The following is a 15552-nucleotide window of genomic DNA, read 5'->3' as shown; positions in this document are numbered from 1 at the left end:
AGGTGCTGTATAGCACATTTAAAGATGGATGCAGTATAGCACCAAAATAGGTTCCTCTATGATTAGGAGTGCAAAAAACAACATATGGAACTGATTAAAGTAACATAGAGCTACACGACACTTTTAATGGTTTAATATGGGTGCTATAGTACCAAAACAGGTTCCCTTTATGATAACGAGCCAAAGAGAAAAGTATGGGTACTGTTTGGTGCCATTTTTATGAAAGCAATAGAGTGCTTCAGGGCACTTCTGATGGTTCTGTATAGCACTATTTGACATATTAAGATGGGTGCTATATAGAGCCAAAAGAGGCTCTTGTGGTTACGAGCCAAAGAGCCACTTTTGAGTATTGTTCTATACTATTTTTGTTTTAGCAATATAGTGCTAAATGACACCTCAAATCGTTGTATGTGGCACCATTTGACAAAGAAGATGGGTGCCATAAAGCACCAAAAGAGGTTCCCCTATGATTACAAGCAAAAGAACATCTTTTGGTTACTGTTAAGCACCATTTCTGTCTCAGCTGCAGTGGTGTAAAACATGATTTAGTGCATTTCAATGTCATATTTGTATTTGTCATAACATCAAATGTCTGTGTGTCCTTGTTACTGTGATCGGCTGTTGTTGGACTAGATTTTTCAAAAGGTGTTTTGTGTGAATCATTTGAAGGAGCATTGTTGTCTGTTCCTGAGAATTTATCCTCCCTCGTAATGCTTGTGCCTTTCTGTACCTTTCTGTTCTCCCTCGGCTTCTCTCTGTATTTCAATCTATTTTTCACTTCATCTCTGCGCATCTCCCTGCTTGTCACTATCTGTATGCCTTACACACACACACACACACACACACACACACACACACACACACACACACACACACACACACACACTATTGTTTCTTTCCATCTCTGTCTTCCTCTGTCTCAAACCCTCTGCGGTCCCATCTCTATAGCTCCTGTCTGAGGTACCCAGGAAAGCTGCATTTTGTCTTCAACGTGGTAGAGTTCCCAGCATGCCCTGGGCGCCCTGCAGGGAGGCGAGGCTTGTGTACCGGTTGGCTGTTTGACCTCATCAATCCTGTCCTGGTTTTCCCTGAGAAGGCTGAATCCTCCAGCAGCCCGGCTGTGCCAAAGGTAATGAGTACACTGGAAAATGGAGAGCTGAAGTTAGAATGTGCAAATTTGTGAGCTCTTGCTCTTGGCTGATGTATTTCTTGGTCTTGGCTGATAGGTGCTCTTATTTGTGAGTACAAGTGTTCAGGTGTTGTAACAGTTGCGACCCCCACACTCACAGGAAGGAAACAAACATACAACCCTCCTGGCTAGATAAAAAATGCTGCTGCACCTTACTTTACCGTCCCCTCTTTGTCTTTGTCTAAAGTTTTGTTTCAGTAAAAACGCCAAGAGCTGGACTGAACATTCTCCTTCAAATATTACAGTTCAAGAGGTTGTTGAGGAAAATAGAAGCCAAGTGTGGAGCCGAATATCTGAAAATTGTGCAGTGTCCCCATGAAAGTGCAGAACTCGAGGCGTTAGGGATTTAACCTGTCTCTCCTGGATGTTTTAGGCAGCTCTGGAAACTCATTTGAATGTGCGATGCACAAAAAAGAATAAGCTTTGGGCCAGTTGTGTGCATGTTAATTAAAAAATAATTTAAATTAAGGCAAGTAAATCCTCTCTACGGCAGACTCTGTGGATTCCAGTTGGAGCTCATGAGATTTCCTATTAGTATGTCTTAGAATAATAAGTAGATCAATTAATAGATTGGTAAGCCCTCAGTGGCTTCTCAGCTTTGTTGTAATTACTCTCATTATTTTAAATGCTTGCTAATGGCCTCTGACCTTAGATCCATGTGAGTTTGAGACCCAACTGCTCCTTCCGGCCTCCCTCTGACCTGTCAGCGCCCTTCATTATGGTTGGACCGGGGACAGGAGTTGCCCCATTTATTGGCTTCCTCCAGCAACGGTAAGGAAAATTCTAAAACACATAAAAATATTATCTTGCACCATAATGTGACATTTAGTTCACGTAAGAGAGATGGATGCGTGTAGAGATTTCCTGTTTTGCAAATGTCTCTGCCGAGAGGATCAAGTGCATGTTATAATGTACTTGATCCTGCTAGTGTTGTGCACATTACAAGATATGCTGCTGGAGAAGGTCAGCGAAATGTTCATGTCAAGCATCAGAAACATGCAGGTCTTATGCTGATTGGTGCACCAAGCGACACGGATTATTCCTGCTAAAATTCTGCACCCAGCGATGAATATTCAGAATGTTCAAATGATGTTAAGTGCACATCGTCCATGCATATTTTCGTGTAATCTGCAGAGACAATTAAATGAGACCCTGCTCAAAGCTGATAAAAGTCAACGTCATGTACAACTCATAAGGCATAATAAATCTATCAGTGAGCGCTGTGATCACGTCAGGGATTATTTCAGATGCTTCACTCGTCTCTACAGGAATAAATTAAGCCCCCTGAGATACACAAGTTTATGACTCGGCTTGTAATGAAGAGCCAGGAGTCAAAGCAAAGCAAATGGAGCGTTATTGATTTGAAAGTAAAAAGTCCAGTAGGTGGTGGCCACGTTGTTGGAGTAAATCATTGCTTGTAATTGCTGATGAGGCGGTGTGAGGATATTGACTGTTAGCAGAGCACGCTGTAGTTCTTTCCAGCTTGTTAAACCATTGCTGTAGGTTTAAACCCTTGAGGGGCAATATCATTTGGTAGAAAATGTGACATTTTGTTTAATTTTCTGAATTGATGGCTAAATCAAGATTGCAAGATGACCTGTCAGAAGGATTTAGTGTAACTGAAGCTTCTCTATCCAGGCTGTGTGTTGAACCAGGCCCCACCGCCACCATGACTTGTTAGAAAGTGGAGTAAGCCTTTTTAGCCAGACTGACATGTCTAACTCTTGGGTGGCTTTGTGTAAATGAGGTTATGCCCCAGTCAACTCCAATTGTCTCTTAATTCCCCGGATGCCTGCTCTGTTGTGGCGGGCGGCGTCAGCGGGTGATTGCTCTGAGAGGTGACTCGGCACCAACTGACATGATGGCGATGGACTGTCTGCAGCATATTCTGGGCAGTATGAGTGGTCATCTGGGTTCAGAGATATTTGCGCCTTTGGGATGCAGGAGGGCTGAAGACGGCACACGTTCTCAGACCGACTGTCACATCACTCACAGACAGACTCCTCTTCTCGATGATCAAGGTTGAGCCAGAGGGTCAGCCGTCTGGCGTAAGGCAGAAATATGAACATATGAGTCTTACTTTGATCCTTACAGTGCGACCCAAACATTCTAAAGAACAAAATACAAAATTAAGTGTGTTATTAATGTTCTGTCCTTGCAGACCTGGTTTTTAGACCTTGATTAATTTTGAGAGCATCAACTATAACACAACATCAAAAGCATCCTTGAGACTTTTTCAATTTTTAAAATGTTTTTTTACTCTATTTAAAATATTTTTTCTTCCTTTTCTTTTAAGAGGCTCTTCACTGTTTAAGAGTATAAACTCGTGAACCAGCTCAACTGCCTCCTCAGTCGCCTCTCCCTCTCTGTGTATCTCATCCTCTCCCCTGCCAGCTGCGTATTGTGCTGGAGGATTGTAAAAATCTGTCATGGTGTGCAGTGTTGTACAGAATCTAACTTGAGATTCCAAACAAAGCCTCGGCGGCTGACGCTGCACTCTGATAGAAGATAACAATCACCAGTTTGTCAACGGGATGCCGTATCTGCCTCGAGGCTTGAGAAGGGTCCTGTTAGCAACAAAACGACATGGGGACACTTCGATCTCCCTCCCTCTCCCCCTCGTCCACCCCTACTGTTAATCGATGGCTGTTTCAAAAGAACTTTGTATGAGTTTGTTGCGCTGGTAGCAAGTGGAAGAAGCTTGTCTAAAGGTCAGAGGCTCGCTTGGTGGTACAGGGAGATTTTAATAAGGCCCCTCTAGAAGTCTGGTATTGATTGCTGTGGTTTGCGTTGAAGGATTTTATGGAGAAATGTGATTTTCAGTGTCTTTGTATTTAGCTGGGAGCAGTGACAGTAAAGCAAATATTGTGTTTTAACTGAGTGGTTAGCCTTAATCTCCTTAAGAGCTCTAACAAACTTTTCTTTTGAAAAAAAAAATCACTTTGCACAGTTTAATTTTTCAGGTTTGCTAGCAGGCATACTTGGCACATTCAGTACGACAACTTTTATTAAAGTTTCTGTGAACAAATATTGAGCTTCCATTTATCAGTCTAACCAGACAGCTGATTACAATTAGGCTACAGCATCCTGCTACTCAGCATTGTCCTGTATTATGCAAACATTTTGAGTTCAGCATGTTGTATACGGGTGTAATTCTGCAATGTAATTTCAGTGATTAAGCCTCGAGCTGTTGGCGTATTTAGGCTTTTGTTTTTGTTCTTTTTGTATTTTTATGCATAAAACACCTCTCGCACGGAGCTGCAAGGAAAGTGGATGAAAGATATGAGATAATTGGGATGTTTACCAAGTCTTCACCCCAGCTTTCCTTGCAGTTTCCCCCTCCTGCTGATCATCTGAATGGCACTGAAAGGCAACCGCCTCTGATTTCGACCCCAAATGGAGTGCTCTGTAGAGGCTGCCTTCCCCCTGGGATTGTATTGCAGGCTGTTATAGTGTGGGTATGTGATGTGATGTGATTTGTATTCAGAGAAAGGCGCCGGTGTGGTCTACTCAGAATGGAATCCAGGTTTTTCATATTGGTATTGATCCCTTTAGGGCAGGCAGTGAGAGGAGAGAGACGAGCCCACTAAAATGAGTTTACTTGAGGCTGTTTGCAGATCAGAAGAATCTCGTCCAGGATGCTAATGGATGGGATCTGAGCTTTTGGATCAAGACAGCTCTGTTACTGGGCCGTGGTCACAGACAGAAAGTTCAAAACAAACCACTTCTCCAAAGCATTTTTATTAACTGGTCAACTTCTCGTTTAATTAATGAGGACGAAGCTTTGTTGTAGTATTTACAGATGCCTTTAATGATTTGGTTGCACTGAGGCAAAGTAGAACTGCAATTAATGATTGATTAATCTATTCCTTATTAAAAAAATAGAATAAATATGTTAACTACGGAAGCCGAGAACAGCCATGCTTGCGATTTTTTTAATCTTGCCTTGACATCATGATTTGATTATTTCAAATTAACAAAGCTCATTTTCTCATGATAATGGGTTGATTTATGTATATTATCAAGAAAACTAAAGCCAAAGATAACAAGAAAAATTTCCGTGAGATGCAAATGACAGCCCACTAAATGAGTTTTTAAGCATGCTTTAAGCATGTCATAAGTAGTTAAACCTTTAATTAAATTGGCTTGATTTCTCTGAAAAAATGGGAAAATTGCAAATTGCAAGAAAGAAGTAGATTAAAAAAAAAGCTAGAGAAAAAATCTAAGGAATTATATATACAACTACTATTATATATAAAAAATATTTTTATAAAATGATAACTTTTAAGCTTTTTTAAGTCATTCCTTGTTTTTTTCAGGTCATTTTTTGTGCTTTTATAAATTTCTTGCGGATTTGTTGGTAATTTCTTTTCACAACTCATCACCTTCTTCCCATGTTTTTGAAAGAAATCAAGCCAAGTTGCCCAGGCTTGAAAGGGTTAATTAACCAGTTTTTATATATATAAAAAAGAAAAGATCTTTTATATCCTGAGAAAATGAAATAATGAACTCGAGAGATAGTAACATTGAAAAAATTGCATGCATAGCTGTTCTTTGCTTTAATATTTTCCTTTTATCTTTAAAATTTCGGGAAAACCTGAAATATATCCATCACATTTTTCTTTTTAGAACCCAACGATGTCTTCGCATTTCTTTTTTTGTGCAATCAACAAGCCAAAAGATATTAAATTTACAATGATTTAAAACAAAACAAAAAATATTTCAGAAGCTGAAACCAGCATATTACATCTTTGTTTGATAAACTACTGAAACAAGTGGTTAAATCTTCAATAAACTGCATTTATATAACACTTTTCTACTCTTACCGGCCACTGAAAGCACTTTCTAACACAGGCACCATTCACACAACAGTGGCCGATGCTACTTTGCAAGGTGCCACCTGCTCATCAGTTACACAAGGGAGCAATCGAGGGGTTCAATATCTCGCCCAAGGACCCAAGGGTTGAACCACTTGCCTTTGAATTAGTAGATGACCACTTTACCTCCTGTGTCACAGCCCCTCCAACAAAAAACTTTTTCTTCATGCCTTGGTTTAGAAGAAGAAAGAAAATGTCTCTTTGTTGTTTTAAAATATTTATCAGCCATTAGTTATATTAAGGAAAATGATCCAAATTGAAATAACATTTTGATGCTCAAAGTTAAACTTTGACAAACTTCTGTTTGTTTTTTAAAGAAAAGGTTTCTCACTTTTACTTTTATTTTACTGACATTTGCTTGATAGACATCACCTGTTTTGTGAAAGATCTTTCCATCCTGTCCTTGTGCATTTCATCATTCTGTTAGGAAAAAACCACCCTGATATGAATTTTGATAGCCTTGCTAGTGTGAAAGCAATATTGTTGGGTTATTGCTCCCAAATGAAACAATTATGCAACTTTAGTATTGCTACACATTTTTGCTGAAGGGGGAAAGTCTCTATTTAAATCTGAGTTTAAGATGTATTTAAGCACAAGCAACAAAAGTGCGAAAAGGTAAATCATTGCAGCACACACACACTCATAATGGAGTTTCAGTTATGCAGGAGAAGTCTTGTGGCTAGTCTTACTCTTCAAACAAACCAAAATCTTGCATATTCATATATTTTGGAAGGAGTAGGTGTTTTTCTTAATCATATCAGATACAAATCATAATTCAAAGCAGAGTGTTTTATGTGTGTTGAAACATACCTGGGTGTTTATTCATTGTTAGGCAATTAAACACTAACCATTTTTATGTCAGTCAAGCTAATCGATTCATCGACTTTAAATTTCACCAGTGAAGCTGTGTATTAACATTTATTTATGCACCGTATAATTCCACCAAGTATAAGAGTTGGCTGCCATTTTAATTTAGTTACTGCTGGAAAAACACAAAGCATGATTCAGTCTGCTGGTAAATAGCAAAGAGTGGTTTTTAGGGGGAAGCAGCACCTTATCCTCGAAGTGCAGCAGCACAGCACAAAGAGCCCAGTCTCAATGCCTCTCTGTGGTATTCCTCAGCCCCTCGTCGTGGTCGGTCACCTCAACACTCCTCTCTCTTTTCTCATCCCCCCCCCCACTCCCTCCAGACGGGGGTAACAGATAATGCGGGACTCTTTGGAGAGTCAACTGACTGATGGCATCATGAAAGGTTGGGGGTCAACTGTTGTTATCTGGGAGAGAGCTGTCACCTTTGCAGCAGGTGTGCGGCACAGATACCGGCTTCTTCAGAGCCGCTTTGTGCCGCTGTGTTGCCATCGCCTGCAAAGGATTCCGGGAGCTTTGCCAAACTCCCAAGCCACAAGAGGAATCACTTTTGCAGGAGCAGTTCTTTTGCACTCAAGCACAGTTGGACACACATGCGAGCGAAACACACACCCACACACAAAAGCCCTAGTTTCATTTTCAGCACTGTTTATAGTGATGGGATCTATCCTTCTGTTTGGGTGAAATTTAATAATACATATAATGTCCTCGCTGCAGCACGCATAGTCGTTTCCGTGCATTAGGCAATTGTGGCACTCGGTGTACTGTCATTGCAGACAGTGCTTAATGGTGTCACTACTCTTCTTTAACCTCTGCTGCGGGGAAGGACTCGCTCTCCTCCATCTGCTCTGGTCGTCTGTTGGTATTGATTGACCGCTAACATCCGTTGTTTGACTTTCAGAGAAAAGGAGAGGAAGGAGAACCCAGAGGCCACGTTTGGCGAGACCTGGCTGTTCTTTGGTTGTCGCCACAGAGACAGAGACTACCTGTTTCGGTAAGCTGTATTTCTTCTTTCAGTTCAGCGATTATTCACAGACCCCACACACTCAAATTGATGTATGCTATACATTCTGTCCTAACCTTTCGTGCTGCAGATGTGCCGTTCTTCATACCCACATCCCTCTTCACCTTGCCACATAATATTACACATTGAAATCTTTGACCTGCATAATGAACATCTCGCTGTTATTACACATTATGTGGGTGTTCTTCAGTTCCGCACGAGTATTGTGGACAGACAGCTCCACAATGCTCTTGTAAGGTGTATTGTTGCATGAAGAAAACTGACATACTTGGCTAGATTAGTGAAGGCCACATGATTTTCACCAGAGAGTGAAAAGGAACAAGTATACCAGCATCTTGACAGGTTAGCAATGTAACTGTGACTCAAGCTTATGTGACTTTTTATTGTGTTTGATTTCTGCTAGGCATTTCTTTTATGAATGTATGCCCAAGTTGATAGAATATCTGGATTTGTCAAGCTGAGACGCAGACAAATAGATTGTGACATCTTAAATCTTCCCCTCCTCGTTAATCATTAGCAAAGATTAATGTTCAAAATATGTCAGGTAACCATTAAGCTTAATAGCAGATATGTAAAATTAGCCCCTTGAAGCCTGGATCAGCATCAGTTTTCTTGTGCTGTTTTGAGATGCCTTTCAAAAGCTTAATCCTTGAAACCTGAGTAAATAGGTGCGATTTCTTTCAAAACATGGCTGAAAAGACAATGAGCAACTTGGCAAGAAATGACTAGATTGCAAGAAATTAGTAAAAGGTGACAAGAAAATGACCTGAAAATTGATTTAAAAACAAGGAAAATTAAAAGATTCTATCATTCTATCATTTTTTTAAAAAAATTTTCTTACAATGTCTTGTTAAGTTGAATAGATCTTACAAGAAGATTCAGAACTGGATGCAGATTTGATGAAATGCAATTGTACCACAACGCTGCTGTTTATTACATGGAAAGTTTTTGGTTTAAAGCTCATATAAATTTTTTGTTGTTTTTCATCTGGACAGAGTATCAGCGGTCTGTGTTTTTCTAGTGGAAAAAAAAATCAGCTTAACTGTACTAATATTATACTACCTCTCTTGGATTGACCTCTTGTTTTGTTAAAGCATTATAAACTGACATCACCTGACAGATCACTGCTCTGATCAGTGTGTTTTGGCTTCACTCTCTCCTGAATACATGCTAATTGATCTGCTCTTGCTAGTATCAGCAGCACGCGTGTACTCAGTGCTGGTGCACTGATCGAGTTCTTTTTCAGGATTAAATAGTGTGCATGGATTAGCATCCCTAATCACACAAGAATAGATCACAGAGGATGTTGTTTGTTCCCCTTTGCTTCCTCTATCCCATAGTTAAACACCAACGCACAGCCAGGTAGTGGGCGGCGGTTTGCTCACAGTGTGGGCTTCTCTGATGAACACCCCCACAGTGTTGACCAAAGCGATTAGTCCGTGTTTTATGAGCCACCCATGAAGAGTTGTACTCAATTTAAATTACATACCTGCAGCTGAACTGTCTGCCTTTATTCATCTCTGTTGGGTTTCTCTCAAAGTAAATGCAAAATGATGTCTGGCTTTGCCTAAGAATGGAGAACTCTGTTTAGCATAGGTTGTAGCATTTTTTTCAACATCCTTTATTTTTAAAAGAAAAGTTCATTTGAAGTCATAAGTCGGGGTTGAAAATACGAACTCGCATAAATATAGCATAAACGGCTTTTTAGGCTTATAAATATTGCAAAAATGTCGAGACGGGATGTGACCAACTCTCTGATCGTGTTCTGAATTTTCAGCCAAAAAGCAAACAAGGCTTGCGATGTGGCTCAATCAGCGGCAGCACTTAACATCCCTGTGAGAGGTTGATGCCAATCTGCCTGCTTGTCACATCAAACTTGTCCTCTACTCAACTGCACTTATCCTATTCCCCTCCCTGCGAGTCCTCGGCCTTTTCATGGCAAGTGATTTCATGCTGTAGGGGAAACATAACTGGAAGGCCCACTGGGTTTATGTTAGGGTCCAGGATATTGCCACGGGCTGTTGTGTGTGTGTGAGTGTGTGCATAAACACACAGAAAAGTCTGGCAGGTTTTGGCTCACAGAAACCTTCAACTTGTTTGTTTTTCTAACAAGTGAACTCCGTCATCCTTTAGTTTGTACTCACACGGTTATCAATCTGTGATAATTCACATTCAGACGTCAAACAAACAAGACTCTGCTGTCCTTGTTATTCATGTTGCTCTGTTGTTCAAACAGACACACATTTTAGTAAAAAAAAAAAAAAATAGATTTCTTCAATCAAAGGTTTGACATACACATTTCAGGAGAAGCAACACTTCAAGATCACACAGAACAAAGACAACAATACTCATCTCTCCCTTTAGTATATGCATTGTGCTATATATATGTTATTGGAAAATCAGTTATCTTGGGGTTTTAAAACACAGACCCTAGAGGCGAAGACCTTCACCCATGATCCCAAAGCCGCAGCTTGTTAGGAGTGTGTGCGGTTGCATCTGTGTGTGTTTCTGCTCATTCCGACTGCTTAACTTTAAACGAGATGCTCTGAGCCACAGTAAACCTCACTCCCTCACCACCTTCCTCTTTCCTTCCCTTCCAATAGCACCTGAGGCCCTGTAAAAACAATGAGGCAGAAGAAGGAGTAGTTGGCAAGCAAACCACCGATAGGGAGCAAGGTTACACCCAACTGCAAGGCTGGAAGGATTGATTGTAAAAAGATGCTTATAACAGTGACTCGACCTTGCTTATGAAATCCATATTTTTTTTGCACTTCTCTCGTTAAACAAGATAAATTGGTTGTCTGGCACGGTTGTGCTCAGACCTTTTGCCCATCAGTGTTCTGTTTTTATCAAGCTTGACAGGATTTTTTTTTTTTTTTTTGTTCATAGGAAATGTTCTGGAGGTTGTATATGTCTCATGAGGCGGTTGAAGCTCTTGCTTAATATCTTAAAAGTGTTGGATGTGAAAGGATAAACAACCAGTATGCAAACTATGTTGAATAATTGGCATTATTAGGCCAGCAGTTTATACATTTATTCTAGGTTACAGTAAAAATATGCATGTATTTTCTGTCCTGTAAAATCATCTACAGGCGCTGTCCTCCAAAATTAGTCTGCCCTCTATATTTTTTCCACATCAGCAACTGAATCTTGGCTTTTTCACAGTGTTTTCATAAATCAGAAACAACCAGTCCAAGATTTCAGACATAACCTTGTAGCAAACTGGATTTACATTGGCCTATAATGCTTGGATGCATCTCTTCTTCTTGTCCCAGAGAGGAGCTGGAAGGCTTTGTGTCCAGTGGTACGCTGAGCCAACTTAAAGTGTGTTTCTCCAGAGATGACCAGGAGGACGAGGCCACCGCCTCCGCTTCAGCACGACCCAAATACGTGCAACACAACATGCTGCTGAACAGGAAACACATCACTGACATCCTGCTCAAACAGAACGGTTACATTTATGTCTGCGGGTAAGACTGATGCTAACAATAATAATAATAGTAGTAAATTGAATTTTTTTGTGATATTTGCTTTTTTCACTCTGCTTTACATTTTTCCCAGTGTCCACCTGGAGTGATTGTGCCATGTTCTGGCAGCACTTGTTTTCACTGTGTCTGCCATGAGTGTGTTTCTACACTCTAGCTATCTTTGCATGGCTCATCTGTTCTTTGTCAGATTGCCGTGTGTTCCTGTAGCCTTGAAAATAACTTGAAAGTCTGTATGGATGCGTTGTTTAAAACCTTTATTTAACCTGAAGGTCTTTTTAAAAACATTATTCCTTTCACAAGAGATGCCTGGCCAACATAGCAGTGTAGAGTAGTTACACAGAGTCAAATAAAGATGAACTAATAGCATTCACATCCAGCACAAAGCACAATAAAGTTGCGCCTATGAGTCATAAAGGAAAGATATTGACTATTAAAAACATGCTCTCTTAAAAACTCCTGTTTTGAATGTGGCGCTCGAATGTCCGATATAATGGCAGTGTTTCCACATTAAGTTTGTTTTTAGAGTGGGTGGTACAAAAATGCAATTTTGCCAAGTTCTCTGGAAATGCTATAAATTATTCATCATGACGATCAGGTCTCATCATTGTTTGAAAGTATTTTATAGAAGCAGAAGGAAATTTGCCAAGGAAGATAAAAAGGTACAAATAAGTCTTCCACTGTATTTTCTGTGTTAAAGATGTAGTTGCTAACTTTTGCAGATATTACTTTTTGTCATATTTACTAAAACTGAGTACATAAGACAAATTAGGTTCCTCTGCCTCCTTGTACAGCTTTCAATGGCATTTACAAGACTTAACTGCATGTGAACAAAAACAACCAATCAGTGCCAAGGAGTTTGTAAAATAAAATTCTGCACTGCCTATTTCTCACCTCACACTTTTTTAGAATCATATTTTAATGTGCTGCTGAACTGTAAAGTGAGAACATTTGTGATCTGGCCGCTATGTCGGAAACAGTCAAGCTAAAACAAAGCACCATCTACTGGCCAAGCAGTACACTGAAATATGTTTCTTATTACATTTGAAGTCAGAAATAGGCGATGCAGTAACAGAATCTTGATACAGTTTTGATCAGCGCTGCCTAGTTTGACAGTTTCACAGAAGCTCTCAAGCCGTGATTGTCATGATTGAGGGCTCCTTGGCTCTGATTGGTCGTTTTCGTTCAGGTGCGATAAGGCTGGTAAAGCACTACAAGGCGAAGGAACATGCCTTTTTTCTCATAGCATATGTTTCATGCACTAATGTTTGAATATAGAGACAGTTGCAGCAAATATGACAAGTTATTTTTAAAACGCCTATCAACTACACTTAAAGCTAAATCACGGTGAAAAGTGTTAAGGCAGCCTGCAAACTACTTCACAACAATGTACTAATATAGAGTAATAACCACGATATGAAAATAAAATCTTGATCTATGTAAATATTGTTCAGACTTAAACATGAGAGGTAGAGAGAGAGTACAATATTTTACTGCTAAAGCATAGTCTGCTTGGAGACACGCTGCCTATGAAACACTGCATTGGAGACATGACTTAGCTGTGAAGCAACCAAGCTGCATCCAGCACCAAGTGCAACTGCCAACTTCACCTGTCAGCCAATGACTCACTCTCCTTTGGAGCATCCTTAAAAAAATCACAAACATGCCAGATTGCCTCACAATTTGCGAACTTTCTGCTCACAACATCTTTTTTCCAACTCCTGCACTGCTGCTTAACTCACACTGATGAAACAGCAGCACACGGTGTACATACCTGCTTCCCCTTTCCATATCACAACTCATTGTTTCTGTCAGTACAAAGGCAACAAGCAAAACACACGCAAAGTCATGTCAACACTTGTTAAGCTCAACATGACCTTTTTGTCTAGAGTTTCTCCTCTCTCATCACTGCCAGGCCGCTTAACTCACCTCTGAGTAAATGATCTTTGAAACATCATAACTGTGGGAAGACCTCAGAGTCAAAAAAATATCAGTTTAGGTCCAGTGGATGATGAATTTCCCCCAATATGCTGCAACAGCAAGATAGAGATTTCAGCAATTTCCGTCCAGAATGCACTCCTGGATCAGCAGCCCCTTCTAGTTTTTACAAAATATTGGCCACTGTGCTTAGAGATACACACGCTGTCACAAAAATAAGTCTGTTGATTCTATTGCCCTTTCTTCAAATAAATTCATATTATTTTCTTTTCCAGAGATGCTAAGAACATGGCTAAAGACGTGAACGACACCCTGCTGGAGATGATCAAAACAGAGCTTCAGGTGGACCAGCTGGAGGCCATGAAGAGACTGGCAGGACTGAGAGAGGAGAAACGCTACTTGCAGGACATCTGGGGCTGACAGAGGATGACCAGATAAGGGCATTTTGCAGCATCTACAGAGCCTTTTTACACCATCAAAAAAGAAAAAAAAAATCAGCATGCTCAGCTGTAACCTCTAGAACCATAAAGTTGTGGATGCTGAAGCCCTGAGGTAGTTTACACCACCCAATGCTACCAAGATGGAATAGGCCATGCTGACCCGGGAATATCGGTTCACTACATCATCCTGGGCTTTGCTGTTTGAACAGAAATGATCTTGGTCAAGGCAATAGTGCTGGAGATTGGTCCTGCAGTGTGAAAATGCTTTTAGTGTTGACAAGTCTCCTCCGTTCGTCCTGTCTGGGGAAAAGGCATTTACTTCCGTCAGCTGTGATGGAGGGATTTTGATGAGAGCGGGAGTGCTCCAACCTAGATGGAAACAACACAGCAATCTGTACTTCTTTAACAACACACACACAGAAAATTGTTTATCGTCATTCAGGAGGCAACAAGTCATTTTTTCTCAGTCTATTTTTATTTTTAGAATGGGTCAAACCACCATGGATTACATCTGAATCATAATCAGTAGAAAATCGTTCATTTAAAAAAAAATAATAATAATAATTTAAAAATATATATATATATATATATATTTATATATACATACATACATACACACACACACACACACACACACACACACACACACACACACACACACACACACACATATGTATATTTATATATATATGAAAATGCCTTAGAATCATCTTTTCATCCAAAATACTGTGATAACAATTTTATCCTTTTTGAGGTAATGAAAACAGATTTTAATGTATGTGATCCCTAAAAAGTCACATTTTTGTAAATGAAGTCATGGAGGTGAGGACAGTTACCAATTTATCATTATACTGTTTTTAATTTTAAGTATAGAGGGCGTGAACCTAAATAACAATGTGCTGCTCTGACCAGAGCAATTTATCTAACTAACTTTGTTTGTGCCTGCCTGCCCCCACTTTCCCAGCAGACTGCCAGTTTTGGAGAGTTTTTTGAACTCCAACTCTTCTTAAGTCCCGCAAACCCGACTAAAATCTCCCAAACGGTGGTTAAAACAAACACAACTGTGCCTTGTGTGATCAGGAATTAAAAGATATTTCAGCATAAATTATTGCTGTCTACAATTTTCTTTTGTTGTACACACAGGTGTGTTTGCGGATGACCTTATTTGAAGTGTGGGTGTGAATGCGCTTGAAGAAGAGGGGTGATGGAAAGTTTCCTTTGCATGTTCAGGAGGCAATTGGAATCATTTGGGAATAAACAGTGATTGATTGGGAGTGATTGTTTTATATAAATTTAGATCTAATTTGATTGTTGAAGGTGACTTTGGTCAGAAGATGAAGGCGTACTCTGCTAATTGAAGGCTTTTCGCAATGGGCTTCTTAGCGCAGCACAGAGCCCCAGAGAGAGGCTTCTCAGAATTAAATCTTCTAACAGCAGTCTTTTTATTTATCCTCTTGTAGGGAGGGGAGAGAAAAACATGTTTACAATCTCTGCCGCCTGCGCCATGGATGACACCCCCATTTGCTACATTTTTTGAGCCGAGTAAACAAAACATTCACTGTCGCAGAAAACAATCCCTGATAGTGAATAATTGGTTTAATACAGTGTTGTCAAAGGTAGAGCTGTCCTTGTGTTTGTCCAGGCGCAGCTGGCTGCATCTTCTCGCCCTCATCTCTCAGTGTCCTGCTGCTGCGCCAAGTTACAGGAGCAGAGGACAAAATCAAAATAATGA

General features: G+C 40.1%; 1 protein-coding gene across 2 annotated transcripts in view; it reads left to right on the top strand.

Moving 5' to 3' along the window:
* mtrr (5-methyltetrahydrofolate-homocysteine methyltransferase reductase) overlaps positions 1-14925 on the top strand; it is a 31838-nt gene extending 16913 nt beyond the window's left edge. For both annotated transcript variants that reach the window (XM_042510095.2, XM_042510094.2), the window contains exons 11-15: positions 949-1129; positions 1842-1960; positions 7835-7927; positions 11233-11427; positions 13656-14925. In XM_042510095.2, coding sequence (XP_042366029.2) covers positions 949-1129; positions 1842-1960; positions 7835-7927; positions 11233-11427; positions 13656-13800 — 733 coding nt within the window. In that variant the 3' untranslated portion in view covers positions 13801-14925. The remainder of the gene's footprint in view (positions 1-948; positions 1130-1841; positions 1961-7834; positions 7928-11232; positions 11428-13655) is intronic.
* The last annotated feature ends 627 nt before the right edge of the window (positions 14926-15552 follow it).

Source organism: Plectropomus leopardus, chromosome 21, assembly GCF_026936395.1.
Source record: "Plectropomus leopardus strain MGB_pleo_1.0 chromosome 21, ASM2693639v1, whole genome shotgun sequence".
NCBI classification, from domain to species: Eukaryota; Metazoa; Chordata; class Actinopteri; order Perciformes; family Serranidae; genus Plectropomus; species Plectropomus leopardus.
Note: the sequence above shows the minus strand (reverse complement) of the source record. Positions and strands in the feature narration are given on the sequence as shown.